Here is a 13484-nt window from a genome sequence, read left to right on the forward strand (position 1 = left end):
ATGCTGTGCTGCATGCCAAGCGTGGATGATGGTTTGAACTGGCAGCCAATCTTTTAGATTCACTTTGTCTTTCATAAACTTGTACAGATTATGTTTGTTGTTATAGACACATGCTAGAAAACCAAACACCAGAAAGAGATGTGCATGTGTATCCCCAAACCAACTCATTAAGGGCTGTTTTGTTTTAGTGTTGCTTCCTCTGCTGTATGCTCCGAGTGAAAACATGTCTGCCTGCCAGTTTCAATGTCTTAATGTGCTTTTAAATCCTCTGCCAAGGGACAAGCTCTCAAAACTAGCGAGTCAGCTAACACTGACATATTTACTTAAATGTTTATCAATGTCCACTGCCCATGTACAAATAAACTCAATATAGAAATAGATTAAAAAGTATGATGCATACATACAGACATGCACACACTCAACAGATCTTATGTTGACAATTGCAGTATCAGTATTACTATAATTATTGTTAGAAAGACAGAAACATACATTTATTGAGCCGACATCAATTAATTACCGTCATCATGTTTGTATGTTTGGATAAAAGCGTCTGCTAAATGCCCTAAATCTAATTGAATGACGTGTTCCTAAGTTTCAGTGACACAACTTCAAAAAGGTTACCAAAGCCATGCCTGTATGCAGTGCCAGGCTTTAGGGTCATCTTCATTCATTAGTGCTGATTGCAGCCACAAGGAAACTGAGCTCTTTTGAAGTGAATGCTATTGTACATCAGCCATACTCTTTATGTGAACAGTAAGGGAACATAAATGTCTGAAACCCTGCAGCGAGAAGTGTATTAATATAAAAAAAGGATTTCTACCTTTGAATGTCAAGAGACAGCAGGTTCAGCAGGAGGTAGGATTCAGTGTTTAACACTTCTTTCTAAATCCATATTCGTGCAATAAAACAGCTGTCATTCTCTGGCGCTATTGCTAGAAAGATGTTTTGACTGTATAACATGACATATTATTAGCGGCAAAGATTCTGGGATTTACACAATGTGTAAGGGTTAAGCCTCAAGCTCGTAGTGTGCGCTAAAAAACAACACCATACAGCAACTCCAAAACAGATGTGATATCTAATGTGGATTATGACTCCTTGTTGGTCCAGACAGTCACCTTGATCGGACAATGCACAATGCACAATGGCGTCGTACATGATCACTTCGTAGGGCAATTTGAGGATTTCCAAACAGAAACGACCAGATATGCTTCAGTTCAGTAATAGCTAGTGGCTGAATTAGTGAGACACATAATGACAGTACTTAAGGCATAACAGCCACTTTTACACTTTATGCACACACACACACACACACACACACACACACACACACACACACACACACACACACACACACACACACACACACACACACACACAGACACACACGCATTTTGATGTTCAAACCTAACCTTCTGAAAGTAAGGTAAGTGTTCTCCTTAACCCTCATAGGGTGTTCGTGTTTTTGTTACACAGGAGGTGCTGCTGGGTCTGGTGGACCCATTGCATTTTAGGCCTTTTAATTCAACATAATCAAACTTTTTTTTTTTTAAATACTCACCAGATGGTTACTTCATCCCAATTGCAAGTAATATAAACAACACATATGTTAAATTTGTTCACTTTACCTTAAAATCACTGTTAAATCACATTTATGAATAGAGGTGCCACTCGTTTTTGTTTCTTTTTGCATTAAAATGCAACAAAATAAGGAAATGCCTCATAAAACAGGCATAACTGGGAAATAATCAACATCATTAGAAATTGAAACATACTCAATAACATCTGTCTGAACAACACATTAAAGCCTTTGAACACGGCCATTATACATATATCAGACTATACCACACATGAGGGGCAGAGTCTCACTGTGTGTGTATTGCATATGTATTTTTTGCACTGGTTGCATATATTGTGTTTCTCTGTCCATCATGGGTCCACACACTTCACAGCGTTTCTTTTTGGCTGATGGGCTGGTCCTACTTCTGGCTGCTTGCGGGTTGTTCCTGGGGCTGGCTGCTTGCGGGTTTTTCCTGGGCCTGGCTGCTCGCGGGTTGTTCCTGGGGCTGGCTGCTTGCGGGTTATTCCTGGGGCTGGCTGCTTGCGGGTTGTTCCTGGGGCTGGCTGCTTGCGGGATGGTCCTGGGGTTGGCTGCTCGCGGGTTGGTCCTGGGGTTGGCTGCTCGCGGGCTGGTCCTGGCTGCTCACGGGATGGTCCTGGGGCTGGCTGCTTGCGGGTTGTTCCTGGGGCTGGCTGCTTGCGGGTTGGTCCTGGGGTTGGCTGCTCGCGGGTTGGTCCTGGGGTTGGCTGCTCGCGGGCTGGTCCTGGCTGCCCACGGGATGGTCCTGGGGCTGGCTGCTTGCGGGCTGGTCCTGCCTGCTCACGGGATGGTCCTGGGGCTTGCTGCTCGCAGGCTTGTCCTGGCTGCTGAAGGGCTAGTCCTGAGGCTCTTTTACGTTTCGGAGCTGGCTGATGCTCATCCACCTCTTCAAACTCTGAAATGTTATCCTCACTTTCCGAACTTATTTCCTCTGCATCACCATCAAAACCCTCTGTCTCTTCAAATATCAGCTGTAAGGCAGTCTGAACAGAGAATTGCTTTGCCATCTTGATCAGTTGTGGTATGGAACCACGCTGACAGAGCTTTTTTATAGTGTCAGGTCCCCAAGCTTGATAGTGTTGGGTGCTCCAATTTTGCAACCTTGTGCGGGAACAGTGGGTGCACACTGTGGGTGCTCACACCAAGGGCCCATTCACCTGCTTTACTCTTTCCCCCTCTCTCTTTCCCCCTCTCTCTTTCACACACACACACACACACACACACACACACACACACACACACACAGAGGAAGAAGGGAAAATGAGGGTGCACAGAACCTATGATTTCCACACTTAAACTAGCTCCGGGTCCACTGGACCCGAACACCCTGTGTGTAATAGAAATGTGATGGGGGGGTATACAGGGGGGGGTCATTGAAAATGTTTTCTGATTCATGTTCCTCACAGAAAATGAGCCAAAGCCAATGAATCTTAGTTCAAAATAATAATTATTTGTATCACTTTTATAAAGCTAAAAACTGAAAACGGGTCCCACAGACCCGAACACCTTATAAGGGTTAAAAGGTCTCCAAGTTTGGTAATGGTCCTCTTCTCGGTTCTGAAGAACTTTCTCTGATTTCCCAGAGGTTTTTCAGAAGTACCCCCCGAATGAGCACAGAGTGCGTCTAATTTGTCATGAGAGTCCCACCGATTCTGTCTTCATTAACGCAGGTACTTTGTTATACACAAAAGGCCGGATTATGTACTTAAATGTCCCTTAGAGTAACAGAGAAACGGATGCTTGTTGGAGACTGGAAAAGGTTATTATGTGTCATGTATTACTCTATGTCAAACGAAACACAAATAATTAATTGATGTAAAAAACGTCCCAGAAGCAATGTATAAAAGACAGGTATACTATGAGATAACTCATTCAAAATGTTCACAGGTTTGGACTTATCAGACACTATGACATGTTACGTCAGAACAAAACTCATAACAACTCAGTAAACAACCAGATAATACGAGCCAGGCCTTATTAACATTTTATTAACACATCACTTCTGAAGCTCATCCCCCGAGGGACACTTGTAGTTGGCCGCTAATTGTTGAGGTCCCTCTATACATCCATATGTATAAGGCTTTGTTATGTTGGAAATTAACTGTATGCCAGTCCAACAAATACAAAGACGTGATTATCCCTGTGTATGACAACAAAATAACACTTGATCTCACACACCACCACCCCCTCTCCTCTTACTCACAAACAAAATAAAGTCCAGAGTAGAATAGGAACATGTTAATATCTGAGCACAACAATAAATGTTCCTTTATCCCATAATTATTTCATAACTATTTGGAGCGGTGTACCCCAAAGGTCGAAATCATAGTTCAGCGAGATTTGTATCTTCTCAAATGCTTTTTTTTTTTTATTGACGCATGAATATTTTTACTATCCATCCATGATTTTCAACACTGCGCCTAGTGTAATGTTACGGTTGGATCAAGCATACGGATCAATCGCTCCGTCCCTTCAACTTGCTTCCGTAACCCCGGTTACCTTCAGGAAGTCAATCAACACATCCATAAGTCAAGATCCCGTTATAGATCCATGGCGTTTTGATCTTGTTAAAGCAATCTTAAGCAGGGAACTAATGGGACAATCCATGTGGGTCTAATGATGTCAACTGATGTCAATGAAAACTGAAAACCCTGATCCATGGCGTTAAACTGGGGGCAAAAAGTGAGGTGATCCCAGTCAGGTTCCAGCCATTAACACCGCTAGACCCACGTTTGGACCGCTGAGGGTTCCTTTTGCTTGCCGCTTTCGATCGAGGAGCGTGAATATTTCTTTATTATCCATCCCTTATTCTCCACATTGGTTCTCTTGTAATGCTATGGTTGGATAAGCCAACAGATAAGCCAACTTGCCTTGAATCGGCAAATAATCAATTGAACCGGCAAATCAGAGTCGAGAGGGCTGGGACGGGTTAGAGAGTGCAGGACAGCACAGCTCTAATTGTTTGGTATTTGTATGTGTCTATTTTTACATTAAACAGTCTGTCCCTTCCCCACGGGTCTGGCAGCATCCTGGTCTGACTTAACATGCAGATCCATCCACTTCGCCAGTATAATCGGTTTCAAAACCCCCTAAGGCAAGCAAACCTCAACTGTGAAAGCAAACCCTCTGCCTAACACGCTGCCAGTGCGTTGACATCCCTTCGCCGTCCTGCTTTTCTTGAACACATCGGCCCCTTGGCGACTCCATGGCGCCCTCAGCGTTGCGTGCTACTTCTCAAGTGGCATCATTAGAGTCTGAAAAACCGCCTGAATATTTCATGATCCATGCTCTGTTTGATATTTGTGTTGCGGGCTCTCTTTATAACGTCCATTTTCTGACATTCTCCGTTGCTCAGTCTGAGTCAGAGGGTGACCTCTGTTTTTTTTTTTCTTCTTCTGTGGTATTGGTATTCATCTTGTTGGTCAATATCTCTTTGAAGTTCTGCCTGCTCTTTTTTTTGTCCCACATCTCTTTCAGTCACTCACTCGCTCTGCCTTTCTATGTATCTTTCTGTCTGTCTCCCATCCATTCACCCATCCATCTAATCTTCAAACAGGCACCTGCCGGGTTTCTTTGTGTTGGTTTAAAGTGGAACAATCTGTTCACAAGTCTCAAAATATCTGCAATTATTTGTGGTCTCCTCGGGCCCCGATCCACCCGGTCAGTTAGTGAAAGAAGAACAGAACGGGAAAGCCAACTGGTGCACTTTTAAGTAGCCTCATGCATAGATGCACTACACGTTCTATCATATTCTATTTCATGCTTAATTGTGCATCACGAGGCGGCAATCTCACATTGAAGATCAAATATTCAGTGCGAACAAAACAAACTGAACTATGAAAGGAAAAGGCTCTACAATTAAAGACGCAACTTAAGAACTATCACAACCCATGAAGAATGTCGTTGTTTTCCACCTCCAAAAAAACATAGCACTGTATAAGCACTTGCTGAATGAAGCGGAGCCCATGATAGCGCTTCCTTACACTCCACTAGGCCAGCAGCTGTTCAACCCTCTGCTTACACTTTTAATTGCCCTCCGAAATGAATCAGTAGCAAGCCATCAATTCATCTGTGCCAGTAATTAACTGTAAAGCCAGCCACATTAGAGATATATGATGGCGTTTCCAGATGCATTTCCATAAACAAAACAATTCCCTCCCAAAAAAAGAATTTTCTTCTTTAAAGCTGACTATGTAAATGTTGGTTTAAGTGTCTCACACCGAAAAGCCAAAGTATGTGTTGCAGCAGTTTGTTTACTTTTTTTATTTTCCAGCTTTAAACGATGCCCTTTTAGGATTGTGTTTGACGGGATTGTGTTTGGTGGACTCGTGTTGCACCGTGACATTCGGTGGCCCCAGTGTTTGTGCAAGAGTCTTACCTGGATCCAGGGCCATCGGTCATTCTCTGCGGCGGTCCAGGCGTTGACCAGGCCCTTCTTGTTGAGCCGTGCGAAGTAGGGGTACCACTTCTGCAGGCCAAAGAGCGCGCGGTGGGTGGAGGACGCTGTGATCTGCTGGTTGGAAATGATACCGCCCTCCATGCCCAGCGGCCCGGAGCATTCTGGGGAAAAGCAGGAGAGGATACAAATGAGAGCCGGCATGCATATGTATGCTTGTTTGTTTGTTTTCCCTGGTTACAGTTGAGCGGTAATTCCACAACATCTTTGTCACCTCACCCTACCGTGTTTCCAAGACTCATGCATGCATTCATAGCATGTGAATTGACAATATAGTGCAGACAAATTCACATACTGCACATGTGATTCATGCACCTGTAAGAGAAACCATGATTTGCCGTTTCGCATTTTATTTAATAATGCAATCATCATGTGCCAGCCAAGATGGCCTACCCTTGGCTCATGGCTGGACACCATCGTAAGAGCATCCTGAATGTTATAATTAGGAGCAAAACCTGTCTCAGTGACAGCTGGGGATGGCTTCCTCTCTGGCTTTTCCATCCATCATACACAAAGGACACCAAAGTGTCTATGGAGAGTCTCCGCCTGTGGTGCTAGCAGAGGCCACTTCAAGGCAGTCTGCACCACAGGTCTCCAGTGGGTTGGTGCGTAGCCCGTTTTGTTTTTGTCAATCGAGTTTAGTCATTTATTTTTAGGCGGCTGCCCCCTCTTTAGTCCTTCACAACAGAACAAGCCACCATTATTTTTTCTTCTAACAAGCAGCACATACCTGGCGAATGTTAAATTACACAAGAGAATAGGTCATTCTGTTATGATATTTCACGAGAAGAATTAATGAATAAAATCAGATCAAACTCAAAATAAATGGGGATTCCGTTGAGGCTAGGAAAGGGTAGGACATGCTTGGCGATAACATTTTTCACGTTGCTCATTTGGCCCACAGCTGGTTTACGATCAAAGATGCTGTGTTCTTTTAAGATTCCTCCAGCACAAGACTGTATTCCATTAGAGGGACATGTGTTATGCATGCAAATTGGATTATTTCCCCTGCCATAGTCATGAAATAGCGCATCCTGCGGGCCGGCATTCTAATAGGAGGCACAGGTGTGCTGAGAAAACCCTGATCATAAACAATCAACTGGGCTTGAGTGCAGGTCTCTAATGACGGTGGTGCTCTGCCATCCACAGTGAGCCACCATTAAAAGCTGTTCATGGCTACTTTGCTCTGAATAACTTGTGCAGTAAAGCTCCATGTCATCTTTCCCACTGGGGCTAACCTTAGGCTCCAGTAGTGTCATAACCCGCTCGGTAGTTCAGCTCATGTCAATGACTTACAGCAATTAGAAGCTAGCCCTTGTTGCTTAAAAACCCATTTGAATTATTTGATGTACAAGCACCGAGGAGTTGAGCAAGAACGAAATTTTCAACGCTTTTTCAAGAGTTATCCTCTTTTGAGATCAACCGTTTTTATTGATTTATTTTATGCGGCACTCTGCAAAAAAATTAATGTATATATACAGCATATATATATATATATATATATATGTATATGAAAAAGGAATTGTCTAAGCATGTGATAATATGGCCATTGCCATTCAACTGTCAGAAGTATTTTTCAAATGATTTCTACCTGTGCATAGTTTGTACAGCGATGTCAATTAAAAAGGTTGACATTCGTATGCTTTCATATATGGACACAGTTGCAATATTTCAACCGTTTAGTTGTCCCTTTGTATTTTAGACTGTATCTACAAGGCTTCCCTAGACAGTATTAATAATGGACTAAATGCGTAGTTATTTTTGTTTCTTATTGTTTAGTTATCATTTTTCACCAAAAAACGGAAGACCACATTTATAGAAAAGTGATTAACATAAATGAATGGCAACTACCAGGGGCTAAGGGTAATGGTGTTAAAATTACTTTTTTATAATGTTTGCTTCACATTGCCGCGACACATTCCCTATGCAACTGCAATCACATGTTAAACATTACCCCAAAAAACAGATGATACAACAGATAACAATAAAATAGAATTATAAACTGTGATTTTGATGCAGTAATGATAAGCTATTAAAATGGCAAAGTAGCTGCGTACCACAAATATAATATAAATGAAGTTCTTGTAACAATCTACGTTATAGCAGCCCAGTGGATTCTTTTAATTCAATAGGCTTTCAATAAAGGTTCACTGGCATGGGAACACCATAAGATATAAAATAAAACACAATTAGAAAAGGATATAAACATTTGATTGTGTTTATGACACCATAGAGTGAACCTGTAGGAGACCCAGGCCTTGACTATATCTTTTCATTATCTTCATGTCCTCATTAAGATAAGCACACACCCTTCCTCAACAACTCACACATCTTGTGAGGTCCGTCTGTTCCCTTCTGAAGCTATTCATTGAATCCAATTCCTTATTTTTTTTATCTCAAAAATGATAATGATATAGATAAGCTAAAATATGATGATTAATCAAATTCAGGGAATCCCCAAAGGACTGGAATACATGTGCTTACTGCAGCTGAATTTAATGCTCAGCCTTCAAGAAAAAGCAGCAGCTGTGGCCAATAAAAGCCTCTGTTGTGGAATGCACCTATCAGACATTGCATATTTCTGATATTAGAAAGGTCAAAAGCACACTGTTCACACTGTTTTGTGAACAGTTGTGAATAATTGCCATTAGTTGGCATTTTTCTATACACTCAGTACGAGATTGTAAATGAAATGTTTTTGTCCTGCAACTATATTTTCTGCATATTTAAGCTTGATACAGCTGTGTTTTTCTTATCATACAAATATCTCATCCTGGAAACTAAATACAGAATGAGATGTTCTGGTATTACTTCCTTACCTCTACCTCTCTTTACGATTCTAATAGGTCCACAGCACTAAGCGACTTGACATCTGTAACCACACACACATGGTCTCTGCATTTTTTTCAGTGCAAGCACAGGAATTTGTAAATAATAAAAAAAGTCTGAGATGAAAAAGAAAGAACAGACTTGGTACATACTACACATACTGTTTGAGTAGTTTGAGAATACAGCATCAAATAATTAAATGTCTATGGAGGAGCGAATGCCTCATCTTTTAATTTCAGACCCAACAGAGTCTGATGAACTGATATGTTGATGTTAAAGTGGGACCATTTTGTATTGTTCACCTGAATCCCAGTATGAGCCTGAACAGTTGCCTTTGACTCTTGCAGCCCCACAAAACAGAAAGAAAGAAGCACTGTCCTAACTTATGCATCTCTACTCTCTATGTTGGAAAATAGAACCTGAGGCTATGAGTACCGTTGGACTCGCCCAATGTTCAAACAGATTGAGGAAGATCAACTAAGCAGGGAGTCAGTCAAGGATCACAAACAGCCAGGAGTTTTGTTTGTTTTGCTGTTTGTTAGACATGTGGCCGCAAAGGAGGAACTTCACCGTTTCTGAGGTCTCCAGTTTCAGGGTGTATCCTATAACATTAATTGCACTCTTATACTCATGCAGACATAAAAGTGTTTGAACTGTTTTAGGTTAGTAAAACATAATATTGTTGGTTGCATGAAATTACAATAATTTGATACTGGCATTATTAATTTGATGTGCCATCAGGGTATTGATATATTCAACCTTATCATCCGATAGAGGAATCAGAACATGGACAATGATTTATACTATGTTTTGATTACTAAAAAATAAAACTGGAGGTTGAAAGTTCACATCTCCACTTTTTGTAGATGTAGACATCAGACTGTTTTTCTAAGGATAGTATGTTTTCGTAGCCTCTGTGTCAAGGAATTTGTTACGTAAGAAAAGCAGACTCCTTCATGAGCATGTTAAGGCATTTATCTCAAACAAAACCACCAAAACCTTTTCACTCTTAGGTTGCACAGGCCAACCAGTGCATAATCACCACCATTGCAAATCAGAAGCACGCTTTTGGACTATTCTACTGTTGATTAAATGCTTGTGTGAAATGTTTGTGTATGGTATTTCCTTACTGCTTATTATTCTTGTAAAACTGCTCACATATTACTATTACTAATATTATTGCTGAAGCACATTCTATACAGTACATGTCAAGCAGAAAATCAGAGAGAGAGAGAGAGAGAGAGAGAGAGAGAGAGAGAGAGAGAGAGAGAGAGAGTCAGAAAGAGAGAGAGAGAGAGTGAGAGTCAGAGAGAGAGAGAGAGAGAGAGAGAGAGAGAGAGAGAGAGAGAGAGAGAGAGAGAGAGAGAGAGAGAGAGAGAGAGAGAGAGAGTGAGAGTGAGAGTGAGAAAGAGAGAGAGAGAGAGTGAGAGTCAGAGAGAGAGAGAGAGAGAGAGAGAGAGAGAGAGAGAGAGAGAGAGAGAGAGAGAGAGAGAGAGAGAGAAAGAGAGAGAGAAAGAGAGAGAGAAAGAGAGAGAGAGAGAGAGAGAGAGAGAGAGAGAGAGAGAGAAAGAGAGAGAGTGAGAGTCAGAGAGAGAGAGTGAGAGTCAGAGAGAGAGAGAATGTGGCAGCACTGAGAGGCAAGACCACTTTGAGCTCACAGAAGACTGGAACAATGAAAACAATCCTAGCACGTAATATCCAGCTGCTGGAGCAGTGGGGCCGGAGCCAACGGGGATCCAGCGAGACAATGAGTAATGTCTGAGAACCATCCTGCAGGGCTCGTCATGTCTCTGGAAGCAAGCAAGATGTGTGTGTTTCAGCTGACTAAAATCTGTTTGCATTCCACTATATTATTATCAGCATTCGAACGATCTAGCATCTGTATTATCTACCCTCACTGCCTTGGTTAAGCTTAGCTCTTGTCTTTCCTGGAAGTTGTCGAAATAAGAGTATGGGGTAATTTGACCCTAAACGTCGAAATACACTGGGCATGGATGGGATACCACTCTCATGCGGGGCGAGTAGCGTTGATTTTACCCGCTAGACGGACTCCGTCTTGTAGCTTGTGGTGACGTACGTTGCCACTGTTCGTCGTCCTGGAGGATCAGCGTGTTTTGCGAGGCGATAATGATGTTGGTTATGCAGGGCTTGAAAGTGTCTGCTTTATTAACATTGAATTAATTAACTTGGGCATTTTTACTGCAGGATACACATTGATTTGATGGATTTCTTTGAATGTGCAGTGTTAAAACACCCACAAGGTCGCTCTGCTGTGTTTCATTGCCTCTGGTACAATGAAGTATTTATTTTAATCATCTTTTAGACAGACCTAACTTTTCTTCGGATTTTGTTCCTGTTTGAGTCGTGCGTGGGGAGAAAGAAATAGACCACCCGGGCAAAGTTAAATGTGAAGCCATTGTAAGAGCTTTAGTTGATTGTAACTGACAAACTTTCTTGCGGGCAATCCGTGGCATGAATGTCCGTTGCACATATCATTTTGCTGTAACAGTGTTCCTGATAAGTCTGTGGAAACGTTCAGCACGAATTGGGGAAGAGTTTAGTTTGTTTTGATAAAACTCGTCTTTCTTCAGAAGGAATACCCGCCTCCCTAATACTCGTCCAACCATGACCTTGATTGAAAGGTTCAATCCAGGTTTCAGAACACAGAAACCACCTTCACCCAACATAATGACATCCTTGCTGTTGACTCCTGAAACATAAACAGTTACACAAACCTTTCAGACACGTTTATTATAATAATTATTATTATCACATATCTCACTGTGGTCTCACTGTTACAGATTTATCCTGGTTTCCTGCTTTCTCACTTTGACTGAGGAATTTGTCACATTTTGGCTCTTCTGGATACAACCTGGAACAAGTCAACCAAGGCATATACCAGACTCTGTCCACAGACTGTCTTCAACAGCTAAATGCTTCCCCTTGGTCAGGGCATTCTACTGCCAATTTAAATTAAATTAAATTAGATTAGACCATACACCCAGTTTTTCCTGTGAGTCTGGTCACTCCACCATCTGAAAGCGAAACTAAACTAACTGGATACCACCTGAAATAAACAGCTCTCTCAACCAGAGCACAGGGTTGCATCCAAGGTGCCTTGCCTGAAAGTCTGACATCTTGTCCTGTCCATTGGAAGGCTACACCACCTCTGAAAACCTGAAGTCTCTGTATTTGAGTCCTGCAGGAAGTATGCCACCATCTCCTCCTACTTCTTCATCTGACAGCTCGTTGTAAAGTGCAATGAATCACAAAATAAGTAAAAGTAGTGTAGTCTGTTCGCCAAGAGCTAGTTGATAAATTTTGAGGAAATATCTGGAGAAACGGTTTAAATGGAAGTGCCTCAACCTGCCTCAGTAGATCACCTTCTTCGTTTTCATTCATCATGTAGCCAGGTTCCCTTTGCCAGATAGTTGATGTATTTCGTTGAACAGACACAACTCTTACACAGCTGTGGCTGTTCTCACCTTGCCGCTCTTAATGAAACCTCTGCTAGATGTAGTCTGTCAGGGCAGCTGGGGGGGCAACCCTCCAAGCCCTGGCCTGCTGGCCCCCATGCATACATCAGCCCTGCGACAACACACATCACTAACTCTGACGCTGCTGGGCTCTGACAGCTGAATCCATCTCCCACAAGCCCTACAACTAAAGTCCCAACCACCTCGCTGAGCCTTGCTGAATTAATTATACACACACACACACACACACACACACACACACACACACACACACACACACACACACACACACACACACACACACACACACACACACACACACACACACACACACACACCGATCATAATGTGGCATTGAGATATAATTCCCATGATGAAAATTGGAAATAGGAATCGTTGCGAAATTTTACAATTAACCAAACAAATAAAAGAAACAAAAAGGCAAGCAACCCCAATATATATAGGGTTTAGCGGGTTCAGGGCTGCATTCCATCTCTATCATAATCCTGACATATTACTTGGGTGAGAAAACCCAATTTCAGCACCGCATAATAAACAAAATAAAACCCCTTTGAGCTTTACTGTCTCATAAAATGAAAACCACTTGTAAAATAAGTGACAATGAACAAACCCGTCTCTTACTTTAAGCCGGGGTTTGAAAAAGGGACGAGGGTTAGCTAACACACTGGCTGTGACGTCTGCACAGTTCAGTGTTTACTCCCTGTGATTGGGTTTCCAGGGTGCGAGGCCATTCTACTGCCAAGAGTGCTACATCTGGGACTAGATGTCCTGTAGCTTTGTAAGACATGAAATGAAGAACTTAAACTGAGCATTGAAGGATCACAGAAGCAATATTGTGCTTCAACCATCCCGCCCGCCCGCCCGCCCACCCCTTCCCCAGCCTTGCACTTTTCTTTGTGATCCATTGGGTGGGGCTTTTCACCACAACTTCAAGCAGTGTTGATTCAGAGGATTGTGAAACAGATACTTGGAAAGGCGAATGAAGGAGTGGTGTTATCGAGTTCAATGGAAACCCCAACTTAAGGGTGGTTTGTTCAGAGAACAACACGTGGAATGGGAAAGGAAGATCTCCACCCCAAGTGTCTTTAATGCATGCAATGTT

At 42.3% G+C, this 13484-nt stretch overlaps 1 protein-coding gene across 1 annotated transcript in view; it reads right to left on the reverse strand.

The window, feature by feature from the left end:
* LOC132459622 (EGF-like repeat and discoidin I-like domain-containing protein 3) overlaps positions 1-13484 on the reverse strand; it is an 80587-nt gene that overhangs the window by 26702 nt on the left and 40401 nt on the right. Inside the window, 1 exon segment of the mRNA XM_060054268.1 lies at positions 5979-6160. Coding sequence (XP_059910251.1) covers positions 5979-6160 — 182 coding nt within the window.

Source organism: Gadus macrocephalus, chromosome 6 (assembly GCF_031168955.1).
Source record: "Gadus macrocephalus chromosome 6, ASM3116895v1".
Classification (NCBI taxonomy): Eukaryota; Metazoa; Chordata; class Actinopteri; order Gadiformes; family Gadidae; genus Gadus; species Gadus macrocephalus.